Source organism: Sciurus carolinensis, chromosome 6 (genome assembly GCF_902686445.1).
Source record: "Sciurus carolinensis chromosome 6, mSciCar1.2, whole genome shotgun sequence".
Lineage (NCBI taxonomy): Eukaryota > Metazoa > Chordata > Mammalia > Rodentia > Sciuridae > Sciurus > Sciurus carolinensis.
In genome coordinates this window covers 58,751,727-58,771,021 of record NC_062218.1, presented here as the reverse complement: position 1 = coordinate 58,771,021, position 19,295 = coordinate 58,751,727, and the positions used below count along the sequence as shown (strand labels likewise).

At 38.0% G+C, this 19,295-nt stretch overlaps 1 protein-coding gene across 8 annotated transcripts in view; it reads right to left on the bottom strand.

The window, feature by feature from the left end:
* Poc5 (POC5 centriolar protein) overlaps window positions 1-19,019 on the bottom strand; it is a 44,801-nt gene extending 25,782 nt beyond the window's left edge. For 2 of the 8 annotated variants that reach the window (XM_047556509.1, XM_047556511.1), the window contains exons 1-4: window positions 18,852-19,019; window positions 14,606-14,701; window positions 9,876-10,017; window positions 8,785-8,871 (exon numbers count right to left, since the gene is read on the bottom strand). In XM_047556509.1, coding sequence (XP_047412465.1) covers window positions 8,785-8,871; window positions 9,876-10,017; window positions 14,606-14,689 — 313 coding nt within the window. In that variant the 5' untranslated portion in view covers window positions 14,690-14,701; window positions 18,852-19,019. Of the gene's footprint in view, window positions 1-8,784; window positions 8,872-9,870; window positions 10,018-14,605; window positions 14,702-18,851 lie in introns of those variants that run through there. The other 6 variants (XM_047556510.1, XM_047556507.1, XM_047556508.1 and 3 more) reach the window with 6 other exon arrangements.
* Window positions 19,020-19,295: the final 276 nt, after the last annotated feature.

The following is a 19,295-nucleotide window of genomic DNA, read 5'->3' as shown; positions in this document are numbered from 1 at the left end:
TTCACAGCATAATCATCACCACTGCATCCTAATCTTGCCCCAAAGACAGTTTAGTAATAAATTATTTTGAAGTAATATTGGTACATTAAAAAAAAAAAAAAGCTTCACATAATGGTTGTACTCCTCTTTTTTGCACAAATATTTGGCATAAAATCTGCAATGAGGGGAGTTTCAAGATGGCGGCCTAGAGGGCGGCTGCATTCCATGTTGCTCCAGGACGCAGGATTCAAAAGAGGAGATAGTGAGAGACTTGGGACCAGCTCAAGGCCGCCGGGTGAGTCTCTCCCGTTGGGGAGGTGTCCCGGATGGGGCGGTAGCCCCGGAACGCAGGGAATTTGTGAAGTGGAGTTGCTCGGCGAGACGCCCCTCCCCCCACAGGAGTGGTAAACACGGACAACTGGGATCATCGTAGAGGAGGTCAGCACAGCGCTTGGTCTCGGAGCAACCACTGGGGCTCCGGGCGGCTGCCTGAGGAGGAGCTGCGAGGCGAGCTGTTTGGACGCAGAACGACCGCTTCTGAACACCGGGGGGTTGCCCGGAGGAAGAGGAGAAGCGCAGTGGGTCGCTTGGTCTAGGAGTGACTGCATCAGAGCCACAGGCGGTTGCAGAGGAGGAGCTGCGTGGTGAGCTGTTTGGACTCAGAACGACCGCTTCCGAACACCGGGGGGTTACCCAGAGGAAGAGGAGAAGCGTGGCGGGTCGCTTGGTCTAGGAGTGACTGCATCAGAGCCACAGGCGGTTGCCAGAGGAGGAGCTGCATCATGAGCTGTTTGGACTCAGAACAACCGCTTCTGAACACCCGGGGGGTTGCCCGGAGGAAGAGGAGAAGCGCGGTGGGTCGCTTGGTCTAGGAGTGACTGCATCAGAGCCATAGGCGGTTGCCAGAGGAGGAGGCGAGTGGTGAGTTGACTGCACTCAAAGCGACCGCTCCTGAACACCGGTGGCCTGCCTGGAGGAGGAGCGTGGTGGGTCGCTTGGTCTCGGAGCCACCGCTCCTGAACACTCGGGGGGCTACCCCAAGGAGGAGGAGGAGGAACAGGGTGGGTCACTTGGGCTTGGAGTGACTGCCTAGGGCTACGGGCGGTTGGCGGGAGGAGGAGACGCAAAGTGAGTTGCTTGGACTCCTAGTGACTGCGTCGGAAACCGGGCCGCTGTCCGGAGGAGGAGGTGCGTGGCGGGTCTCTGGGTATCGGAGCTATTGTACAGGGCTCCAAGTGGCGGCTCAGAGGAGGGGCCGCATAGCCAGGCGATTAGGTGCAGAGCAGGGTCCCAGGAGCTAGGTGGCTTCTTGCTGGAAGAGCCACACAGAGACACGCCTAGGGGCAGAGCGAAGTTTCCAGGACTGCGGGCGGATTCTCTGGGAGAGGCAGCCTAAGGAGACTCGCCTGCGAAGGGTGAGGCTCCCAGGCCCAGGAGGTAGGTCCAGGCCCCTGGGAACGTTGCAGAGGAAGACAGCCCAGCCCAGGCGGTAGTTGTAGATTGAGGGGAACCTCTAGGACGGGAACTGACCAGTGAGACGTCTCCACCGAGTGAGTCTTCCCTGCCAGGAGAGGTTTTCTCACAGGGACGGTAAAACCAGAGACACAGGCACAAACAGGCCTTGCCTCAGCCCACAGCCTAGTTCCCCGTTGGATGACCATTGGTCAACAAGTGGAGGCACCTCTGCCCACTAGCAGGGAATATACCCCATCTGAGGGTCACCACCCCTAGAGAGGCAGCTTCTTCGTGGAGCTCCACATTATCAACTTCCTCCAAGACTTCAGGCTACTGAAGGATAAGAGGGAATATACTAGCAATCTTCAGGGACATTATAAGTCGATAGAGGAAATCTGCAATATCTTAATGACCCACTGATTCCTGAACAATATGAGAAAACAAGGGAAGAAAATGCCCCAAACAAATCTAGATGTTACATCAATAGAATCCAACGACAGCATGGCAGAAGAAATGACAGAAAGGGAGTTCAGAATGTACATAATTAAAATGATCAGGGAAGCAAACGATGAGATGAAAGAGCAAATGCAGGCATTGAATGATGAGATGAAAGAGCAAATGCAGGCATTGAATGATCGCACCAATCGACAGTTAACAGAGCAAATTCAGGAAGCAAAAGATCATTTCAATAAAGAGTTAGAGATATTGAAAAAAAACCAAACAGAAATCCTTGAAATGAAGGAAACAATAAACCAAATTAAGAACTCCATAGAAAGCATAACCAATAGGATAGAACACCTGGAAGACAGAACCTCAGACATTGAAGACAAAATATTTAACCTCGAAAACAAAGTAGAACAAACAGAGAAGATGGTAAGAAATCATGAACAGAATCTGCAAGAACTATGGGATATCATGAAAAGGCCAAATTTGAGAATTACTGGGATTGAGGAAGGCTTAGAGAAACAAACCAAAGGAATGAACAATCTATTCAATGAAATAATATCAGAAAATTTCCCAAATCTGAAGAATGAAATGGAAAATCAAGTCCAAGAGGCTTATAGGACTCCAAATACACAAAATTACAACAGACCTACACCAAGGCACATTATAATGAAAATACCTAACATACAAAATAAAGACAGAATTTTAAAGGCTGTGAGAGAAAAGAATCAAATTACATTCGGGGGAAACCAATACGGATATCAGCAGATTTTTCAATCCAGACCCTAAAAGCTAGAAGGGCCTGGAACAACATTTTTCAAGCTCTGAAAGACCATGGATGCCAACCAAGAATCTTATACCCAGCAAAACTTACCTTCAAATTTGACGATGAAATAAAATCTTTCCATGATAAACAAAAGCTAAAAGAATTTACAAAAAGAAAGCCAGCATTACAGAACATTCTCAGCAAAATATTTCATGAGGAAGAAATAAAAAACAAAGAAGCAAATCAGCAAACGGAGGAATTATCCTAAAGGAACCATCAAATAAAGAAATAAATAAATAAATAAAAATTTAAATATGAACCAAATGACCGGGAATACAAATCATATCTCAATAATAACCCTGAATGTTAATGGCCTGAATTCATCAATCAAAAGACATAGACTGGCAGATTGGATTAAAAAGAAAGATCCAACAATATGTTGCCTGCAAGAGACTCACCTCATAGAAAGAAATACCCATAGACTAAAGGTGAAAGGATGGGGAAAAACATACCATGCACATGGACTCAGCAAAAAAGCTGGAGTATCCATACTCATTTCAGATAATGTGGACTTCAAGCCAAAGTTAGTCAGAAGGGATAAGGAAGGACATTTCATACTGCTTAAGGGAAGCATAAATCAGCAAGATATAACAATCATAAACATCTATGCCCCAAACAGTGGCTCATCCATGTATGTTAAATAAATCCTTCTCAATTTTAGAAACCAAACAGACCATAACACAATAATACTTGGTGATTTTAACATGCCTCTCTCACCACTGGACAGATCTTCCAAACAAAAATTGAACAAAGAAACCATAGATCTCAATAACACAATCAATAATTTAGACTTAACAGACATTTATAGAATATACCATCCAACCAAGAGCGAATACTTTCTTCTCAGCAGCACATGGATCCTTCTCTAAAATAGATCATATATTATGCCACAAAGCTAATGTCAGCAAATACAAGATAGAGACACTACCTTGTATTCTATGAGATCATAATGGATTGAAGTTAGAAATAAATGAAAGAGTAAAAAACAGAAACTACTCCAACACCTGGAGATTAAAAAATATGCTATTATATGATGAATGGATAACAGAAGATATTAGGAAGGAAATTAAAAAATTCTTAGAGGTAAACGAGAACAAAGAAACATCATATCAAAATCTCTGGGACACTATGAAAGCAGTACTTAGAGGAAGATTTATTTCATGGAGCGCATTTAATAAAAGAAGTAAAACTCAAAAAATAAACGACCTAACACTACAGCTCAAAGCCCTAGAAAAAGAAGAACAGACCAACACCAAAAGTAGTAGAAGACAGGAAATAGTTAAACTCAGAGCTGAAATCAACGAAATTGAAACGAAAGAAACAATACAAAAAATTGACAAAATAAATAGTTGGTTCTTCGAAAAAATAAACAAAATTGATAAACCTTTAGCCACACTAACAAAGAGAAGACGAGAGAAAACCCAAATCACTAAAATTCGGAATGAACAAGGAAATATCACAACAGACACGAATGAAATACAAAACATAATTAGAAGCTATTTTGAAAATCTATACTCCAACAAAATAGAAAATTTCGAAGACATCAACAGGTTTCTAGAGACATATGAATTGCCTAAACTGAACGAGGAGGACATACACAATTTAAATAGACCAATTTCAAGTAATGAAATAGAAGAAGTCATCAAAAGCCTACCAACAAAGAAAAGTCCAGGACCAGATGGGTTCTCAGCCGAGTTCTACAAAACTTTTAAAGAAGAGCTCATTCCAATACTTCTCAAAGTATTCCATAAAATAGAAGAGGAGGGAACCCTCCCAAACTCATTCTATGAAGCCAATATCACCCTGATACCTAAACCAGACAGAGACACATCGAGGAAAGAAAATTTCAGACCAATATCCTTAATGAACATCGACGCAAAAATTCTCAACAAAATTTTAGCAAATCGCATACAAAAACATATTAAAAAGATAGTGCACCATGATCAAGTGGGTTTCATCCCAGGGATGCAAGGTTGGTTCAACATCAGGAAATCAATAAATGTCATTCACCATATCAACAGACTTAAAGTCAAGAATCACATGATTATTTCAATAGATGCAGAAAAAGCATTTGATAAAATACAGCACCCCTTCATGCTCAAAACACTAGAAAAAACAGGGATAGTGGGAACATTCCTTAACATTGTAAAGGCCATCTATGCTAAGCCCATGACTAATATTATTCTAAATGGTGAAAAACTGAAAGCATTCCCTCTAAAAACTGGAACAAGGCGGGGATGCCCTCTTTCACCACTTCTATTCAATATTGTCCTTGAAACTCTAGCCAGAGCAATTAGACAGACCAAAGAAATTAAAGGGATACGAATAGGCAAAGAAGAACTCAAACTATCCCTATTTGCTGATGATATGATTGTATACTTAGAGGAACCAGGAAATTCCACCAGAAAACTTTTAGATCTCATAAGTGAATTCAGTAAAGTAGCGGGATATAAGATCAATGCACATAAATCTAAGGCATTTCTATACATGAGCGATGAATCTTCAGAAAGAGAAATTAGGAAAACCAGCCCATTCACAATAGCTTCGAAAAAAATAAAATACTTGGGAATCAATCTCACAAAAGAGGTGAAAGACCTCTACAATGAGAACTACAGAACACTAAAGAAAGAAATTCAAGAAAACCTTAGAAGATGGAAAGATCTCCAGTGTTCTTGGATAGGAAGAATTAATATTGTCAAAATGGCCATACTACCAAAAGTGCTATACAGATTCAATGCAATTCCAATTAAAATCCCAATCATGTACCTTACAGAAATAGAGCAAGCAATTATGAAATTCATCTGGAAGAATAAAAAACCCAGAATAGCTAAAGCAATCCTTGGGAGAAAGAGTGAAGCAGGGGGTATCGCAATACCAGATCTTCAACTCTACTACAAAGCAATAGTAACAAAAACGGCATGGTATTGGTACCAAAATAGAAAGGTGGATCAATGGTACAGAATAGAGGACACGGACACAAACCCAAATAAATACAATTTTCTAATACTAGACAAAGGGGCCAAAAATATGCAATGGAGAAAAGATAGCCTCTTCAACAAATGGTCCTGGGAGAATTGGAAATCCATATGCAACAGAATGAAACTAAACCCATATCTCTCACCATGCACGAAACTAAACTCAAAATGGATTAAGGATCTCGGAATCAGACCGAGACCTTGCATCTTATAGAAGAAAAAGTAGGTCCAGAGCTTCAACATGTCGGCTTAGGACCAGACTTCCTCAACAGGACTCCCATAGCACAAGAAATAAAAGCAAGAATTAATAACTGGGATAGATTCAAACTAAAAAGCTTTCTCTCAGCAAAAGAAACTATCAGCAATGCGAAGAAAGGGCCTACAGAGTGGGAGAAAATCTTTGCCAATCATACTTCAGATAGAGCACTAATCTCCAGAATCTATAAAGAACTCAAAAAACTCTACACCAAGAATGCAAATAATCCAATCGACAAATGGGCTAACGAAATGAATAGACACTTCACAGAAGATCTACAAGCAATCAACAAACATTTGGAAAAATGTTCAACATCTCTACTAATAAGAGAAATGCAAATCAAAACCACCCTAAGATTCCATCTCACCCCAATTAGAATGGCGATTATCAAGAATACAAGCAATAACAGGTGTTGGCGAGGATGTGGGGAGAAAGGTACACTCATACATTGCTGGTGGGGTTGCAAATTAGTGCCGCCACTCTGGAAAGCAGTATGGAGACTCCTTAGAAAACTTGGAATGGAACCACCATTTGACCCAGCTATCCCACTCCTTGGCCTATACCCAAAGGACTTAAAATCAGCATATTACAGAGATACAGCCACATCAATGTTCATAGCTGCTCAGTTCACAATAGCCAGATTGTGGAACCAACCTAGATGTCCTTCAATTGATGAATGGATAAAGAAAATGTGATATATATACACAATGGAATATTACTCAGCCATAAAGAATGATAAAATTATGGCATTTGCAGGCAAATGGATGAAACTGGAGAATATCATGCTAAGTGAGATAAGCCAATCTCAAAAAACCAAAGGAAGAATGATATCGCTAATAAGTGGATGAGGACACATAATGGGGGGTGGGAAGAGTTAGTGTTAGGGTTAGAGTTAGGTTTAGGGAGCGGGGCAAGAATGGAGGAAGGAAGGACTGTATAGAGGGAAAAGAGGGGTGGGAGGGGTGAGGGGAAGGGAAAAAAATAACAGAATGAATCAAACATTATCCCTATGTAAATTTATGATTACACAAATGGTATGCCTTTACGCCATGTACAAACAGAGAAACAACATGTATCCCATTTGTGTACAAAAATTAAAAAAAAAAAAAAAAAAAGAAAAAAAAATCTGCAATGATTATGCGGTGAAATATAGTAACGCTAGGATAGGTCTTAATACTGATAAGATTAAACAATATAAATAGAAAGGGGCTAATATTTTAGTTTACCAGATACTCTGTTGTAAGGCACCCTTTTAGCCTTTAACCTGCTGGGTGAGAAATACATACATCTCTCTATACGTATGTACATATATATGTAACTCCCATCACTTGTTTCTATACATGGAGGTGGGGAAGAGTCAGAGGCAGAAAGAGAACTCTTGCTATCTCTAAAAAGCACAAAATAGAAAGTTTAACTTTTTTTTCACACATTTATGCTCGGAATTAGAGACTATCACCATTTTTCATGTATCTCGTATTTGTTCTAAGTGTTCTAATAGCAGGATTGAAGGACTTTGCTGTCTTCCTTAATGAACAAAAGACAAACCTACTAAGGCTGGGGTTAATGCTCAGTGGCAGCGTGCTTGCCAAGCACGTGTGAGGCACTGAGTTCAATTTTCAGCACCACATAAAAATAATAAATAAAATAAAGGTATTGTGTTCATCTACAACAATAACAAAAAGACAAACCTACCACAGAACTTGCTGGAGTTCTGTAGTTTTTTAATTGTTTAAATAAAAATATATGTACCCTCTAAGAAATAGGACCATGTAACTTAAGAACTTAGAAGGCCTTTCTGAGGGTGTACTGTCAAGAACTTGTTATAAGAAAGGAAACCAAAGGGTAGAGGCATTTTTAAAATGGTGGCTTAAATGGTTTCCACATAAAGTAACACTGAATCACATAAGGAAAGCATTCCATTTTTATTTTAAAAAGCATTCTCTATCTGGTTCCAGTATGCTTTTAAAACCTTAGTTTTCTCTAGCCTCATGTTTCAGAAAAACTCATTTCTCCATTTTATTTTAAATATCAAAAGCCTTGCCATTCCTGCAATACTTTGTTTCACTTAGAGACCATAAATATTGCTAATCTCTCCTTTCAAAAAAGAAAAAAGCTGATTTAAGGCCCAACATCACCACCAACAATGTTGTGATAAAACTTAATACTTTGTTTTCAATGTATTTTTTTAACCATTACATTCACATTGTAACAAATGTATATTAATTTTATATTCAGTAACAACTGAAAGTTTCCTTTTAAAATGAATTTAAACTAAAGAGTGAATATACATAAAGAGAAACAGTAGATGAGAAAACAGATAGTAAGAAGATATGACAAAAGTCATTACTTAGGTACAAATATGTCTGAAAGCTGGGAAATAGTGCACTGGATTACCAAAGATTTAAATTGATCAAGTTGTCTAACATACCATTAAATCTTTAAAAGTACTAGCTTTCAGGCTGGGGCTGTAGCTCAGTGGTAGAGTGCTTGCCTAGCACATGCAAAGGCACTGGGTTTAATCCTCAGCACCACATACAAATAAATAAATAAAATAAAGGTATTGTGTCCATCTGCAACTAAAAAAAAAAATATATATATATATATAAACTACTAGCTTTCTAAAGTAGCAGTTTTAAAACAGAATGCTGCACACTATGCTTCCTTAACCTGTTTTAATTGTACTATTTTGGAATCTTACTAAGTTAATATAAACATTATCATTTAAAATAAATTAGCAATATTAGCACTGCCAATAAGTAATATGTTGATGTTATTTCTCTTGTGATACTGATAATGGTTTGCCACAAAATGTTGCATATTAATAAAAGCAAGTTAAGGAAAAGTCATACCATCTATCTTTGAATGAGTGGAAATATTTAAATCACATCCTTTTCCAACTTCCATTGCAGTTTCTCTTACTGCAGGGCTATTTCCTGCTAAAAAGAAAGATTTATTTTTATTAAATGGACTTATTCTTAAATGCTTAATCATATACACCTAATTAAAGAAGGCAGTAGTATGTAAGTTGTGTCACTAGTAACACCAGCAGTACTGCTGGCAACATGAGAGGAGACAGAGTTTTGGTAATCCCTTGAGGGTAGAGGCATACAAAGCTACAGTGCTGATTTGCCTATTTAAATGTATAAGAGAGTATGTAGTGCTTTGGGTTTGTTCAGTAGGAAATGCATGTTGAAGTACTCAATGTAATCAAAACATGATCTAGACCACTGATGTAGAATGAAAAAACCCCAAGGTTGCTATCTTTGGAAGATAATAAAATTTAAGTAGAAAATTTAATCAGAATTTTAAAAAGTTTTTTTAAGGATCTAGTCCTGTGATCCTATTTGTTATTCGAACACAATAGACTAAAGACTGATGAGCAATGAAACACTGTTATCTATAGAGGGTGAGGAACAGAAACTAAAAAATGGAGAGGTAAAAGGAGTTTTATCTTCATTTCTCTACCTTTCACTCATTTGTATCAGTTATTAATTCTGTTGTTGACACAGTCTCATAAATGGGTACGTTTTTGTGTTAAGAATTCCATGAACAGTCCTCTCTGCCTAAATACTGCTGACAAAGTACTAGTATGTGTTTCATAAAGTAACTTGAGGGATTCAGAGATACCTAGGGACCATCTTTAATGCAGCATTAGGGCATTTAGTTTTAATCCAGGCATAAAACTGTGGAACAAGAACTCAGATGCAACATATTCCATTAAGAGACATACAATTGCTATAGTATTGCTTTAACTATATTACTTTTTATAAAAGAGTTAAATGAAGTTAAAATAAAATTCCGGTCAGAATAACATTGTAAAATGTAAAAAGATCCCCCACATGATACTGATGAGAAGAATTGCTGATCTGGAAAGACATTTTCATAGTCATAAGTCAGTATCATTAATAAACCAAGAGATATTTTACAAAACATACATAACCTTGATTATGAAGACTATTATCAGTTGTAGTAGGAATTCTAACATCTGGTACCACTTCTCCCTTAGGATGAGATGTTTGTAATGCACTAGATTCGATATTTGGAGTCACTATAGCATAACGAAGTAGTTCTTCATATTCTTCCTGTGAGAAGCCAATAGTCAATATTTTAACAGTTATATTGCATAAAATATTCAACCTGACTGAATCTTTTTGTTAAGAAATTTAATTACCATAATATTCACACTCTTATCACAATATAGTTTTAGTACTTCTTTTAAGCTTGAGTCCTTTGAGTGCTTCTTGTGTGATTTTTACATTTATGATTAAAAATGTAATCTTAGAAGCTTGAAAAGGTGATAGATTGTTTGTGATTCAACACAATCAAAATTTCCTATCATTTCTTTCTTATGCTTCAGATCAGTTTAACTGAAGATGAGGCATGCAACTAAAAAGTTATCATTTTCACCTCCTCCTATTGAGAATCAGGAACTTCTACCTTGATATTATGTAACTCAAACAAAATAAAAGAAGCAAACTGTATACTTCAGCTCATAAACCTGCATTGGCTTTATATCTCCATCTAATTTCAAATACACATTTATCAAGCAGCTAAATTGGTTTCACTGATTTTGAAAAGTAAATGTCAAAATTTGAGCTTATAAAATAAATCTATGTAGTTCTGTTTTAATCTGCTTTTTATGTCGAAACTAAGTAAAAATGTTTGAAAAAAGGGTTTACGCTGGTCTGTGTTTGAAAACTGTTAGTCTTTATGGCAATTAATGTAAAAGAGTGAGGGTTACCCTAGATTATATATTTAACATAGATATTTACATTCAGTAAATATTAGATATGGCAAATAAAGATTTTTTTTAAAGTATATGTTAACAACAGAAGAGAAACATAGACATTCCAAAGAGAACCTTTAGAAAATTCAATCACCCAGAATTCCCTTTATATTGCTATAATCAACTTTTTTTTTTCCCTTCCTGTACTGGGGACTGAACCCAGGGGAGTTCTACCATTGAGCTACACCCACAACCCTTTTTTATTTTTTATTTTTATTTGGTCTAAGTTGGCCAGGCTGGCCTTGAACTTGCAATCCTTCTTCCTTATCCTCCTGTGTTGTTGGGATCACAGATGTGTGCCATTGCACCTGGCTATAACCAACTCTTTTTGTTAGTGATGTCCCTTTCTGACAACAAAAAGACTTTTCTGAGTTTTAAATTAACATTTTCTGACAGAAAATAAAATTCAGTATTTTAGTTTATGGTTATCATTATGGCAGAAGGTTCTTAACAGAAAAAAATCATTTAGAATATCAAAATACAACTCTTAATTTTTATGTTGATGAAAGTAACTATCATTCTTTAAATGGATTTAAATACCCTTAAATTTAAAAAATATGCTTATTGAAACATATGTTTTCTAGTTATTAAAATAAAAAGTGAAATAAAACTCCCAAAGAGTTTGATAAGTTGGGGTTACACACAAGGTATTTGGTGATTCCTATGGTAGAGACTGCTAGTGGTCCATTTCCCCTTTATTCCTTTTAAGTTAATAAAGTCCCAGGGGTTGACCTGGGCAAAAGGTCACCCAGCTACATTTCCCAGCCCTCCTTGCTGCTAGGTATGGTAAAGAGACCTGGTCTTTGGGATTTGAATGGAAATGATGTGTATAGTTATAGGTGAATTCCTTAAAAAGGAAACTGATTGCTCCTGTTCCTGTCTTCCCATGGACTCGGAATGTTAGCGAGTCAGCAAACACAATCATAATGCAAACACAATCAATACCCTATGCATGGCAGAGCAACAAGAGAAGACACAGGTCCTCAGACGATCTCAGGACCATGCACCAGTTCAGACATTTACAGGAGAACAAACTAAGATATTCAAGACACTCTTATTTTGTTTCTGTTAAAGCAGTGAAAAAACCCCAAAACAAAACAAAACAAAACAACCAAACCAAACCAAACCAAACCAAAACCCTGTTATATTTCTCAAACAACCTTTTGATTTTGGCTAAGAATATATAAAAGTATGGTTGTTAGGGACTGAATGTGTCCCTTCAAAGTTCATATGCTGAAGCTCTAAAATCTAGTGTGGTTGTTATTTGGAGATGGGGACTCTATGGAAGTAACTAAGGTCAAATAAGTCACAGGATGGGTCCCTGATTAATGTTCTTACGAGAAGAAATACCAGACAGCTTGTGTTCTCTCCCTCAGTTCACCCACTGCACTGAAGAAAGTTCATGTGAGGACAGAGTGAGAAGACAGCCAAAAGAGAGACCTCACCAGAAACTGAACTGGCTGGACCTTGAGTTGGCACTTTTGTCTCCAGAACTCTGAGGAAATAAATTTCTGTGGTTTTAAGTCCCCAGATCTATCTATCTACCTATTTTTTTTTTTTTTTCTTTGCAGTGCCAGGGATCCAACCCAGGGTTTCACATATGCCAGGCAAGTGCTCTCTGCCATTAAGCCACATCCCCAGCCCTCTATAGTATTTTTAGTCCAAGTTGACAAATAAGAATGCTATCTTATATTTGAGATCCATAATCTTTTTAGGGTCTCTTCCCTCTGGTGGCAGTTACAATTAGATTTAGCCAAATCAGCTCTGCTCAGTTGGTTAGCTTAATACTACTCCACAACCAGTAGGCAGGGAGGGGAAAGTGGAAGTCAGTGGCTTTCATTTGTGGCTTCCCTAGTGTGACTTCTGTCCTGGAACAGAGAAGTAAGAAGAAAAAAAAAAAAGAAGAAGAAGAAGAAGAAGAAAAAAAATCCAAATACATATTTTAAAGTTCTCACAATAATTCCTAAGACTCAAAGGGGAGATAAATGGGTATATATCAATAATATTCAATGATAAGTATTCTGACTTATTTTAAAGAAAGATTTGAAAAATAAATTATTTAAACAACTACTTTTGAGTTTCATATATGTAGATGGGGTGTTATGGGGTGTTTTTAGTTAAGGATTAAAATAAATAACATTGCTTTTCTAAATGGTTAAAGATAACCTGTCTCAAGGTAAATAACAACACTAGTGTAAGAACCAAAGCTTTTAATTTTGGCTGACCCCCAACTCCCAATGGTTGCATCGATATGACCTTGAAATACAGCTCAAACCATACTTTAACCACTTGAGTTAGGGCAATTTGCCCACAGTTCAGAGTTGTGCTTATGGGAAGTTATCACCATAAAATAAGCACCATGGATACTGCCCATGCCTCAGCATTTACCATCTTCTGCTTTATGAAGCCATCACATAACATAGACAGTAACCAAAAATCCCTTAAGAGGAATATTAATTTGGGAGGGATTTTTGTATTAGATGTTTGATTTTACATATTTACTATATATGTAAAAGTATTTATTTTGTGACTTTTTAAGTTTTTTAAATATTTTATTTAAAAGTGTTTCTAGTACTAGAATCCAAAAGAATAACACTGAAATCATAGGGAATATACACAGGCTTTCAACTTTAGTCCAACAACCAGGAGGATCAACAACCAGTAGCTAAGGGTTACTAATAAACAGACTCTCAGTTGGACTGACATTATAAGCAGGTAACCAATTATATAAAATGACTTCTGGTAGGTCTAGGGGGCTCTTCCCTTTACCACTCTCAAATTACACCTTAAAGATTTATTCATAGATTGAATGACCAACTGTGATCTGGGGATCAAACCCAGGGCCTTGCCGTGTTAGGCAAAGGTGCTATACCACTGAGCAACATCCTCAACCCCAATATTTATTCTTTTGATTTAAAACTTTGACTCTAGACAAAAATGGCAATTTAAGACTTGACAGGATATTCATATTTTAGTAAAAATGAATTAATAAGTTCTTTATTCAATGAAGTTTGGATGAAGCAGAGATGAAGGGTGCAAAAATACACTGTTACTTCAAAAGATAGCACACTACATGGGAAACGTACCATCAAAAGGGAAGGCCAAGACAACATATCTATATCACAATTCTAGACCAATTCATCCTAGTAAATGTTCAGATTTTTTTCAGTACTTTTCCATTTCTATAATTTCATATAATAAAAAGAACCCATTTGTTCAATAAAATAATTTTTCTGAAGTTTATCTCATACACAATCAATGACACTTATGTATAAACACGATGTGCAGCTTTTCCACTCTTAAGTGATAGAACTAAAACTTAAAGTATATCAGATCAATATCCTCTCATTTAAAATATATAGAAATCTTAGTCTGTGTTTTTGATGATGAAATAGAAATAAAAGAAATAAAAAATATTTCGTGTAAACACTACACCTTCTATAGTCAATTTATCTGTCAATGTCCAGGTCCTGGGCAGCAGACTGTGCTGAATGTTGTGGCAACAAGGATTAGAACCTGAACAAGTAGAACACAAGGGACTCTCGGGCTCCAGAACTTTAGATGGCTTGGACACTGTATTAACTTGCATTAAAAGTGAAAGCTACGTAACAGGTAGTAAATGAGAAGATTTCAGAAAACATTTTTTTTTCACTGTGTTAGCTGAATTCTTTGTATAAAAACATGTTTGATGAGTTCATGACTATTTTTTCTGAAGTTAAAACAATGTGAAGTAACTTGCAAAAATCTGTAAAGTGTAATTGCTAAAGTTGATATTGTAATCTGAGACACTCCAAAGTAAATGAAATGAATGAAAAATTTACAACTGCTTTTCCCATAAATTATCACTTGTTTAAAATAAAATAAGTCATGACATATCTTCTCACCTGAAGGTCTGTAGAGACAGAACTGCCTGGATCAGAGTCATTTTGTACAACTGGAAGTGAGGATTTGTCCTCATCTGATGACATTCTGCAAAAATACTATAAAATGATAGAAGCTAATTTTAGTATTTTCCCTTGATATTTAAATTAAAATGGTTTAAATATATATAAGTACAACAGTATTCTAACCTGCAAACAATCTTCACGTTATGTGTTTAAAAAAAACTATTCATTTACTATATTGAGAACTTTTAGGCAAAAATCACAGGGCAAGAAAAGAACACTCCTCCAACACATTTATATGTAATCAAATACATGAAAAGTCAAAGAAAAATGCTTCAGAGAGATTCCCAGTGGGGTGTACTGAGAATAGATTGTGATCACTGTTCTTGAGCACTATGTGACAACCTGAGTACTATGTGATTTCCTGTGAGAAACTGAACCAACAAAAAATGAACAATTTGCATAAATTCCCTTCTGAGGAAACTTACCTTTTGGGAATATTATATTATGAAAAGCAAACTTATGGGCCGGGGATATAGCTCAGTTGGTAGAGTGCTTGCCTTGCAAGCACAAGACCCTGGGTTCAATTCCCAGCACCACAAAAAAAAAAAAAAAAAAGCAAGCTTATACAGAACATATTCAAATACACATACAGAAAAATCACTGAAATTTCTAAACAAACAAATAAACAAATGTACTTTAAAGACAAATAGTGATTATTTAAACTATCTGAACACCAGTTAATGTTAAGACATTGGTGAGGAATTGTGAAATGAAGTCCTTGTATTATAAACCATCTGTGGAGTGTGACACACACACACACATATACGTATGCAAGTCTATATACATGTAAACATAAATATATACACTTATAGACATATATACACAAATATTTATGTATTTACATTTATATAACATAAATGAGATGAAAAACCTGCTGTTAGACCCTAAAATAACAGAGATACAAAGTAGGGAGATAGAGGAAGTCATTTTTCATGAGGTGGTTTTATATGAGTAAGGAATTGGGAAAGGAGCCAAGGAAAGTTTTTATAGAAAAGATGGCCCAGGCATTGAGAACTGAAAGATGAGTAGGTCTCATCCTGGAAGATGGATCAAAGATAAAAAGGATACTCTTAGGCACTAAAGTGGCATCAGCAAAGACAAAGAGGTATGGCACAAATACCAAGGACAACAAGAAGTTTGGTAAGGTTGAAGCAAAGGGTACAAATAGGGCTTGGCTAAGGATGAAATGAAAAGGTAAGGAGCCATCAGATCATGGAAGAACATGATTTGTCATATTAAAACGTTTGTCATATTAAAACTTCTACAGAAGTTATTAAACAGGCCCCACTGGGGATATCTCGGAAGCATTTTTCTTTGAACTTTCATGTATTTGACTATACTATAGACTCACTTATGTTGGAATTGAGTATTTTTTCTTGCCCAGCATATCTGATATTAAACTAATTGTTCTTGCTCCCAATTTGTTCATCTTCTTATATTCCCTACCTTAGTGAGTAGCACTATCATTCCATCTAGTTACCTAAGCCAGAAATCTTGAAGCCATCAATATTTCCTTCCTTTCAAGTTGCCTCTGAAGCACTGGGATAAAGTCGCAGGTGTGCAGCCCTCTGCATCCATGGGTTCCACATATGTGGATTTAACTAACCAAGGGTCCAAAGTATTTTTTTAAAATTGCATATGTACTGAATGTAAGTACATACTTTTCTCTTTCTTTCTCTCTCTCTCTCTTTTTTTTTAGTTCCAGGGATTGAACCCAGGGGTGATCAAGAACAGCCACATCTCCAGCCCTTTTTTATTTTGAGTCAGGGTCTTACTAAGTTGCTTAGGGCCTCACTAAGTTTCTTTTTTTTTTTTTTTTTTTGGGGTGCTGGGGATTGAACCCAGAGCCTTGTGCTTGCAAGGCAAGCACTCTACCAACTGAGCTATCTCCCCAACCCCTCACTAAGTTTCTGAGGCTGGCTTTGAATTTGCTCTCCTCCTGCCTCAGCCTCCCAAGTCACTGGGATTACAGACATGTGCCACCACGCCCAGTGTACAGACTTTTTTCTTGTTATTATTCCCTAAAAAATATAACATGGCAACTATTTAACTAGGGTTTACATTGTATTAAGCATTCTAAGTAATCTGGGGATGATTTAAACTATGCAGAAGGATGTTCATAAGTTATGTGCAAATGCAATGCTATTTAAAAAATATTTTTTTAGTTGTCCACAGACCTTTATTTATTTATATGTGGTGCTCAGAATCAAACCCAGTGTCTCACACATGCTAGGCAAGTGCTCTACCACTAAGCCACAACCCCAGCCCTGCAATGCTATTTTACATAAGAGACTTGGTGGACATCAACAGATTTAGTTGTCTCTGTATGTGTTGTGGGGGGAGTTCTTGGAATCAATCCATCATACTAAAATTGGGGGACAATTGTGTATGGCTTCACAGGCTATGCAGTACAAAACTCCAAAGACTGCCATTTATGATGACTAAAATGTGAATGTAAAGTACTATGAATGTAAAGTGAAGCAATATGGGAGTTCTGTAATGGAAGTATAGGTTGGAAATCCAGTTTGAGGAATCATTAGCATAATGGGGTCTGCCAAAAAATGGGAATGGATGAGAAGATCTATTACAAGGAGTGTGAGAATATTCTTATCCCGAGGATCATATATTTGAGTTGCATTTTTAGCATAAATGCACATGTGCACTTCTCTAAAAAACAAGCTTCCAGTATGTATGTGTTCAGAGGGAATCATAACCCTAATAAAGTTAAGGACCACTGCTGCAAGCAAGAAGAGGGTTTAAGCCATAGCTGCTAACATTTAAAGTGGAAAAGAAGAGTCAGTAATGAAATCTGAAAAGGAAGTCAGAAGAGCAGAACTATGGGAGCAGTGTCACAAAGACTTCCAGAAGGGATGAGTCAGTCACATGCCAAAGAAAAATGAGCACTGCCCTGAATTTGGCAATCAAATAGTTGCTAGGACGTTTGCTTGAACAATTTCCGTGGGAACTGGAACGGGTCTCTATCAGAGGGATGAAAAACACATGAGAGACAAGGACAATGAACTAGAAAGGGCAGATACAGAAAAAAGTGCAATATGAGAATGGAAACATAGGCTGCAACTACATTGTGGAAAGAAAACTTTCGTTTTAATCTGCATTACTGTGTATATGCATGGTAAGTAAACCAAAACTCAGCATGACTGTCTTTAGTTAAGCCAATTAGAGAGGATCAAATGAACACATATCTGCAGCAAGGAACAGCTGCTTTACTGACTTTAACGCTTCCACTGTGGTAAGCTGGTTCTTTTATATTGTCATTCACATTTTCCTTGAGGATTTGTTTGCAGATCCTGTAAGTAAGGGGAGGGAGTTGAAGTGATACCAATCAGTTAAAAAATGAATAAGCTGGTAAGTATGGACAAATCTCAAACACTGTTTCTTAAACATATATACTGGCAGACAAAAAGTAATGATTACTCTTTTGGAAATTTGCTGTTTGCCAGCTACCCTGCTTTATGCTAACAAGGTGTGACAATTAATTCAAAATCCTACAACCAGTAGCATTTTTCGTACTGTTTTAGGTTCAGAAACAAAGCTGAAAAATTAAACTTGCTTTAACTGGTGGCAAATGTACATTATTCCACTACATTTTCAGTATTCCTTAACATAAGGTATCAGAATCCACAAGAAAAAAGTTTTAAATGGTTCTCAGTTCCACAGATAAAATGTCCTGGTAATTACCCAGCTGACAGGGAAGGAGGGATCCGGGAATTCAAATGTAACATCAAATTCTGCAGAGGAAAAAAGAGCTAACGTGCAAACTGGCAGCAAGGTTACGATCCCAGTGCCCTTCACTGGTCCTAGCTGCTGCAAGGAGCGAGGAGAGTGCTAGCCCCTCTTCAGGTCTGGGACTAGAAGGAGAGGGAAAAAACAGTCTCAAGTAAGCAAAGGGATATAAGCTTTCTTCCAACACCTTCCAATCTAGTCCTGTTTCAGTATTTAGAACAATAAAGCGTTATACGTGGTTATTTCCCCCCTACTTTTTAAGTGATCAGAATCTACGACGACAGTAACTGGTACACTTTAGCACCCCTCCCTATCCTTTCTTCTCGGACAACTCGGGGGGGAAAATGTCTGGACCCTGAGGCACAACCGCTGAATCCGCTCCTGGGGAAGAGGCCCTCAGGGTCTCCCGGGCCGAGGAACTTTAAATTCCCCTCCATACCTCGGCCAGCGATGCGGGGCCCGCCGGGGCGCCACTACGCAACTGCCTGGGCGCTCCACCAGATCCCGATGCCGCACTCTGGTTTCCTCGCTGCGTCGCCGCTGAAACCACAGCAAGCCCAGCTGCTACCTTAGTACCAACCTGACAGTTTCAAACTGCAAGGAGGAATTAAAGACAGCCCTGTGCATTGGCCTCCAGACTCAGCAATCTGAGGCTTGATTGGTCCGCGGGTCGGGGGCGGGGCCTTGGGCCGCAACGGGAGAAACCGGAATTAGGAGATTGAAGAGAGCTCCGCCCCTTGGTTCGGACTGGCTCCTGGGGGCGGGGTCCTAGGGAGCCCCGCCTGGCGCCCCCGGCTGGTGTGGCGCGTGCTCAGTGCCCTTCTGCAGAAGCGGTGGCTCCCGGGACAGGTTTGGTTTGGTTGGAGGCTGCCGAAGTCTGTTA